The sequence below is a fragment of the Equus asinus genome, chromosome 27 (assembly GCF_041296235.1).
Source record: "Equus asinus isolate D_3611 breed Donkey chromosome 27, EquAss-T2T_v2, whole genome shotgun sequence".
Classification (NCBI taxonomy): domain Eukaryota; kingdom Metazoa; phylum Chordata; class Mammalia; order Perissodactyla; family Equidae; genus Equus; species Equus asinus.
The window spans coordinates 32,391,177-32,399,113 of NC_091816.1; the positions used below are offsets into that span (position 1 = coordinate 32,391,177).

The 7,937-nt window shown below is 43.6% G+C and overlaps 1 protein-coding gene across 1 annotated transcript; it reads right to left on the minus strand.

The window, feature by feature from the left end:
- Nucleotides 1-5,357: 5,357 nt before the first annotated feature.
- On the minus strand, nt 5,358-6,965 carry LOC106823813 (ubiquitin carboxyl-terminal hydrolase 17-like protein 6). Its single transcript, XM_014829725.3, has one exon. The coding sequence runs from the start codon at nt 6,963-6,965 to the stop codon at nt 5,358-5,360; it is 1,608 nt and encodes a 535-aa protein (XP_014685211.3).
- Between the last annotated feature and the right edge of the window lie 972 nt (nt 6,966-7,937).

Genomic DNA, 7,937 nt, shown 5'->3' on the forward strand with positions numbered 1-7,937 from the left:
TGGGGATTTAGGGCAGGGCCATGACCAAGTACTTTGGTGGCAGCCTGGGGAGCATCATGGGAGCCAACATTAGGCACTTTGTCTGTGAGCTTAACAAGGAGGGTAAAGTCCTGACCAAAGTACCAGAATGTAGGCTGGAGGGAATCCGTAGTATCCACTCCTTGACTATTTTATCCAGAAGGCAAAAAGAAGTTTAGTTGAAGTTTTTTGATAGGAGACACAGAAGGGCATCTCATGGCACTTTTCTTGAGAGTTGGCTGACCTGTGAGAACAGGATCTAAGACAGATTTCCTCTTGGAATTTGGAGGGGCATTGGTCTGCTAGGATGCTGTAAGAGAAGACACTGCTCCTAAAGTATATATTAGAATTGCCTCTCAATAAATGGAACATGGAAGTCAACTAAACTAAAAGCTGCAGAGCAGGTAAAAATAAATTTAGCAGCAAAATTATTACAAGTGGTCATTTTAGTATGAAAAGAAATTCAACCCGGTTATGTTGAGGAGAAAATAAATCATAATATGAACCTGTTATAATTTTGTCATACTAAAAGTAAACATTTTAAATATTATGTCTTGTTAATCAAGTCAAAACAAGCTGTTTCTGTCTGGGAATGTCAGAGCTAATGCTGTTTTTAATGTGTGTGATGGACTATTTGGGACTATTTATTGCAACTTAAAAGATATTCTTGCATATAGGATTCTAGTTTTTGGAGGCATCTAATTTATCATTTGCATATGCCCCCTCTAGCATGGTGTTCACAACCATACAAGTAACCATAGACAAAGAAAGATTGAAGGTAAGGTGACAACTGAGGATACACCAGTAAACTGGAGTCTCATTGGAGAGAATGGAATTTTAAGGAGTTTATCACCCAGAAGAAGCCTGGGAGTGAAGCAATTCAAGGTTACCCAGAAGAGAAAAAGAGCAGGTGTACCAGGAATTCCAGGGTACTTAGAAGGGAAATGGAGCCTCACTCTCAGATGGCCAGCACGTTCTATCAATTCTATCCAATTTTATTGCTTTATCCCTTGGAGTCTCCTTGGATATTCCTAAGTTACAAGCCTAGCTCAGCTGCAATTCTCGCCTGTTCTTTTTGTCCTGTCCACAACAGGAATAAAAATTCTTGGGGTCCAGTCTTCTTCAGTGTTTTAGGGTGAGGCAAGTACTGAAGTCTTGTGAACTCTGCTAGGACTGCCCTGTCCCTCATCTCAGACCCATCCATCAACTGCAGATAGTTGGCCAGTTTTCCCCATTAATTTAGGCTATTGTTTTTGTGTCTGTGATGTGCAAAGGTCCCACTTGTGCCCTTCTCTCTCCCTCTTAGTGTTTCTTAAAGAGTGGAATGAGCTTCTCCCTGGTTCGGACCCCTGAAGGATATGGGGTTCTTGTCTCTTTCCCTCCTGGGTGGAGGTCCTTTACTGGAGATGGCTGTACACATGGTGGAGAGGTGCATAAATAAAGTATCTTTAGGGTACAATGACCTAGGATTGGTTACAACCTTCCACACTTTCTTTCATCTTTGTTTCTTCTCTCTTTCAGTCTTGTTAGAGGATCCTGAGTTCCAGAGCTTCCAGGGCTCTTTGGTTCCAAGTTCCTCTCTTTATTTGGCCCAAGGGCTAAGGACACAGAGCCCCATCTTAGCACTTCATGGGGCAGCTCAGGCTTCCTGTGGTGTGCCCAAAGGCTCTGCAGTCCTTGCATTGCACCTGTGGGTGGAAGACAACAGGATCAGTAAATCAGCAGAAATCACAGCCGCTTTCAAAGGCAATTTAAGGACATATTTTGTGATTTGAATATTGGTTTTGAAGAGAGGACATAGGCATGTGGCCCACTAGGTGCTAGGATATTTAAGACAGCATGGCCCTGACACAGAAAATGTTAGAGAGGGACACTAGGAGGAAGGGTTAGAGAGTAATGAGATATATTTCAAGATCTGATAAACACCAGAGTGGACATAATAATAGGAAGTGAGGCCACTCCTCGGAGACTCTAAATGAGCAATCCGCCTGCTGATGGGATCCAAAGCCGTGCTAATTGTATGCGCTTGTAAAACTGAGTTACCCGTGCAGAACATCCCAGGCACATACCACTTTCTGGAGTCTGTGGATCCCGCTCATCCCGAGAGATTCAAACCTCCATTTACTCTAGGATCTTCCTCCTCCTGTGCAGAGCCCTCTGTCCCACAGGTCCCCTCTGTCCTTCATCACGTTCTCCCCTGTGAGGGTCAATGATGCTGATGCTGTTTGTATTGACTTGCCATCTGACTTATCTCCTTGGAGCTTTCGGTCAGCCTTGCTCAGGTATTAATTCTTAGATGTCCCATTTCACATGAAAAGGGAAGATATGTCACGTCGACACAGAGAGAGCTGTCACTCACACAACTTCTCTACAAGTGGGGAAGATAGAGCCTCAATGACCACCAATCAAACCAACAACTGCTTTCTGTTTTTCACAAAGTGGTGTCACATGAGGAGACACTTACCTACCTCTGCCATGATGACCCTTTCCAAGATAGGACCCTGCCTAGACAAGACAAGGACTTACAAATGTCGAAGATCAATGTGTACTCAAGAATGGCTTGTTTTTGAAACTTCATGAAGGTTAGCACAATAGACTACAGTAGATAAGAGAAACACAACAGTTTTTAAGACATTCAAAATAAAGAATGATTCAAGAATGCTACCACTAACTTCTGGCCATGATATTTAAAAATCTGGAGTAAACTATGCTTTCCTCTTCAAAATTCAGATGATCACATTTGACCTGAGAGGAAGTAATTTCCAGCTACAACTTAACATAGAAAAAGGCTATCTCCCTTTCAGCCTGGGGGCCTCACTGCTGAAGGTGTGGACTGTTTCATTCACTGCTTTATCCTCAGTGCTCCACTTTTAAAATCGTTTCTGATAAGGGTGAAATGTATATGTTTGAATGAAGAATGAAAAATAAATTATTTAGCCTTTGATTTCCCTCAGCAAAACACTAGATTCCATAACTGCTTACATTCTACACAACTCAGGGGGATTTGAACATCACGTAATAATTTGCATTTGAATTATGTATTTTATCAGTTTCTCTCCTAAGACATATAATTACAACTTACAGAATCCCCACTCCAACATCAAAAGCCACATAGATGCCTATTTCTCCAATTAGGCTATTTTTTTGATGTGGAAACCAAGGACCAAAATTGTACTGGACACCACCCTGAAGTCCTTCTGTCCTCCTCCTGTGTGTCAGTAGATTCTCAGAGAGGCGGGCGCTGACAAACTCTGCAGGACGTGACACAGCTGCCAGGATGCCTGAGGACTGTCTGTGGGGACATTTCCTCACCAGCTTCTTCTTAAGGGCAGGTGATCCTTATCAGTAATCTGATGTAATCAACATGATCCAATCACATTGTATCCAATCACCTCCTGGAAAACATGTGGTAATTTGTTGTTTACCATTTTCAAATAGTAATGCGTATACTTCTAACAAAATGTTTTTCCTGCAAGTAAAATCACGAACATTTATCAATATACTGTTTCATCCTGTACCTTACCTTTTGATCAGATAATCGTCCCTGAAGTTCTTCCTGCTGACACCTGTAGCCCTGGTTCATTCAGTTTCACTGTGGTTTGCCATTTATTCATATAGAAGCGTTGAGTTGCTTTTTTTTTTTTTTTAACCCTTTCTCCTGTTGGCTGACACTTATAATTTTAAACACGTCTCTTCCAATGGAAATGCAGGCATGAGTACGTCTGGGCTAATGTCCTGGTTAATATGAACACAGAATAAGGAATGGGATGTCTGGATCATCATGTTCAGGCATTTTCACACGTAGTCGGAGTCCCAGCATTATTTCTAACCTTAAAGCCTGGCTTCCCATTTCTTATTGAATATTTTTATGTTTTATACTGTTCAGCCTTCTCTGTGTGATGTTACCCACTGGAGGGGTCATACTCAGTCAGCTGACCAGCAGGGAGAGACACAGGCAGGCGGGGGAGGTGCGTGGACTTCCCAGAGGAGTCAGAAAATATTGTGCTTGTGTGGATGGGTGTGTAGTCATTTCTGAGGAGCCTCCATGCTGTATGTTCACTCTCTCCACCATTTGTAGGAAAATGAGAACAGGTCCTGTGTCTTCAATTATTCTCAGAGAATGCTGGTGGTTCTGGTGGGGTGAGGATGCCTTCCCTGGGTCATCAACGCCAGCCCAAGATGTTCCTGGCCCTTGGAGACCGCATGTAAACGTTAACGTTAAGAGCTTCAGACAGGTAAGGGCATCCTCCCTAGGACACCCTTGGCCATGCAAGCACTGGAGGGACTGTGCCTACACATGTCTGAGGGAATCCCTTGGTGTGAACTTCGATATTTATTTAAAGAAAGCTGGCAGGTAACTTTTGATGACAGAGGCGGCAGTCAGGACAACTTTAAAAGATATTAATACTATGTAGCAAAAACATAGGAAAAACATATTTCTGAAGCATTTTGTTTTATATTATTTTATCCTTAAGACATTTTCATCTCCATAAAACTTTCATCAAACAGAAGATTTTTGCCCCTAATTTCCAAATAAACATTTACCTACACTCTAACCGCAAAACTCTGTGCATCCAAATACTGTCTTCACACAGAACACAAACACACACTCCGCTCTTCTCTGAATTTGTTTAAAACACAAACTCTCTCCCAATGCACAATCCCAATCCATCCAAAGCCAGAAAATATGCACAAACACCCACAACCTCAAATGTACACACTTACCCCATACACCCCCAACACATATAAACCACAAAATCTATATTAAGAAAGCCTCATGTTCACTAACCCATAATAATAATAATAACAAAAACCAAACCAAAACAAAAAAATGCGTCATCTCCAAAACTACGGAGCTTGCCCAGCTCATTACCCCCAAAAAACACTGCATTGGGCTTATTTTGACAACCCCAAAATATGTGTAATATCTGCCAAAGTACATTTAGTAGAAAATATGAGGTAAAATAAACATCGTTCTCCATGTCTGTCAAATGCACTCCAAATTCACTATTTGACAGCCACCAAAGTGATTTACAGGTATCCTACACTGCAAAACTTCAAACATCCCATCCCCCATCAGCAAATGACTCTTCAAATACAGCACAACTGGAAAGCCCTCAGACCCAGTAATAAATTTAGCCTTTTCCAATAACATCACTGTGGACAGCTACATCTCAAAGTCAGTATTCACAAGTTCACACAAATGCTGTATCCCATGAGCACACCCAGATAGACAGTCCTTCCACATGTCTAGATTACTCACACCTACAGCACACAATATTTCCTGTACATGCCTGAGTGAGCGCGTGTGTTTGTGTGTTGGGGGTGGGGCATGTTCATCAAAGCCTGTACCGAGACTGCTGGAATGCATCCAGAGACCTCTGTCCCTGCTTGTTTTTCCTCTTGGTAGCTCTGGCTCTCCCTCTGAGACAAAGGACTTTGCCCATGTTCATTGCCCCCTGAGCTGGGCTGCCCCTAGCTGAATTGTTGAGGCGGTAGTTTTCCTGTTCAGGTTGATTCTTCCTCATCCTATCTCTGTATTTCGACCAATGAATCACAACTGCATGGGCAGGCAGGGCAGAATCTATCCTCCTGAGGTTGAATTCAGGCTTCAGTCGCTTGTGTTCTTGGAGGGATCTCCACTGGTCTAAGGTGATTTGTTTGACTGATGTATCTCCCATGTGCTTCTCCGACTCAGGAACTCTGACGCTGGAGTCTCTTTCAGGCTCCCATTTGGCTGCAACCATGGTTGCGTCGTCAGCCACGAGGGATCTTGGTTTCCCATCTATAAACACACTCCCACTGTCTCTTTCTAATTCACTCTTCTGGATGTAAAAGAGGACATAGGCACATTGGCTCAGGGCAGAAGTAACGTCACAGGCGGTGACCTTAGCATCATCCATTTTATACCACTGACCATTTCCAGCTTTTATATAACAGAAGTAGTGTCCATTGTGACAACTCCACCCAGCATGGACCAGCACGGCATAGAGTACATAAAGGAGAGGTCCTGAATTCTGCTGAGACATGTATTGTTGCATGTCAAGATACTCAGGATACTGTACATCCTTCGGCATTTTGCTGCCTGTGAAATTTGAGAACCGTTTCAGTAAAAGCATAAGGACCTTGGAGGAAGTATGCAAAGTCAACGTCTTGGAAGCAGGCACCTTCTTTAGACACATACTACAATAATACGAATTTTCACCATCCAGCTTTTCAGGCTTCACCAACTGTTCCAAGGCTTGGTTCACACTCAGAGCTGCCTTGATATCCAGGGTAACGTCCAGGTAAGGGTCAAAAGTGTCTGAAACACCATGGCAGCGGAGACATTGGATTTGAGATCTCCAGTACCCTCCAAATATTTGACGGACTAAGGTGTTATCTGAGTGACCGTCTACCTGCTTGTACTCACTCAAGCATGCTTGCTGCATGGCATCCAGAGTGAACATCAGAAATTCATGAGCGTCTTCTTGCCGGCGTCTGTGGAAGCCAGTAACCAGTTCCGGCAGGGGCTGGATAACATCTCCAGGGTGGTAGAGGGCCCGGGTAATGTGAACTTGCATTGCACACAGTGTGCAGAATCTCTGATTCTGACAGGTTTTCGAGTGCTGCTGGGACAGCATATAGCTGGCCAGGGGTGGTGTGTATGTCAGACACTGCAGTGCTGCATTCACATAGCAGGTGTTCCCCATATTCTGAAGCCCAGCGCCAACCACATAAGGTCTCTTCCAACTCAGAAGACGTTTCTTTGTGGGAGCCGGCCCTGTCGACACAGGGGCAAAACCATCCTGCAGGTTGCAAACTTCCTGTGATAATGGCGATGGTTTCTCAAGTAGAGAGAGTCCCCAGTGGGCCTCAGCACCACTTGCACTTGACCAAGAAGGTCTGAGTGTTGGAAAGACATTGAACTGAGACTCATCCCTGGAGTGGAGAGAAGCAGGCTCCATGCCTCTGGAAGCAACGTTCACAAAATTTCTCATCTGGGACCTCAGGTTGCAGAAGGATACTTTGCTCCCTGAGACAGTCTCCAAATGACACAGCTGGCCATCTCCTCAGCCCTTTTATGGCTCCCTCCAGCCACTTGATCAGGTTCAGTATCCACCAATCAGCTAGAAGCACTTGATTGGATTAAGTGTTTAGGGTGTGGTCACTCATCCCCCGGAGAGACTAACGGACATCTTTCAATTATTTTTATCTATAGAACACTGGAAACTGGTTTAATTGCTGAGATTATGTATAAATATGCTGAGAATGGAAGTGAATTTTCTCCCAAAAGAGAGACAAAGAAGAATACTGGGATAAGTGGTGTGTGTGTGTCTGTGTGTCTGCGCACGCTTCTGTGCATAAGTACTCCAGGCATGCACATCTGCAGTGTGCTTATATTCCTAAGATATCCTGGTTTGCACTTGCTATCTGCTCAGGCTGCCATAAAAAAATCCACACACAGGGTGGCTTAAACCACAGATATTTATTTTCTTGAAGTTCTGGAGGCTAGAAGTCCGAGACGAAGGTGTCATTATGGTCAGTTTCTGGTGAGAACTCTCTTTCTGGCTTACAGAGAGCCACCTTCTTGGTGTGTGCTCACATGGCCTCTCCTTGGTGAGAGCAAAGGGAAAGAGAGAGAGAAAGCTTGCTCTCTGGTGTGTCTCTCTGTATGGACACTAATCCTATCAGATCCAGACCCGCCCTATGACCTCATTAACCTTAATTACTTCCTTAGAGGCCCCATCTCCAAATACAGTGACATTAGGTGTTAAAACTTCAGGATATGAATTTTGGAGGAATCCAATTCTATTAATAATATATTTATTAAAAAGATTTCTGCCTTTCTGGCCACCACCCCGAAAGGAGCAACAAACATTTCAATGTGCTCTCAATTTCCCTAATTTCTGTCGTACTCATTCCTGACATATTTTCTT

What these genes read in the sequence shown, in the direction of transcription:
- LOC106823813 (XM_014829725.3), bottom strand. Translation starts at nt 6,965, where the DNA reads ATGGAGCCTGCTTCTCTCCACTCCAGGGATGAGTCTCAGTTCAATGTC.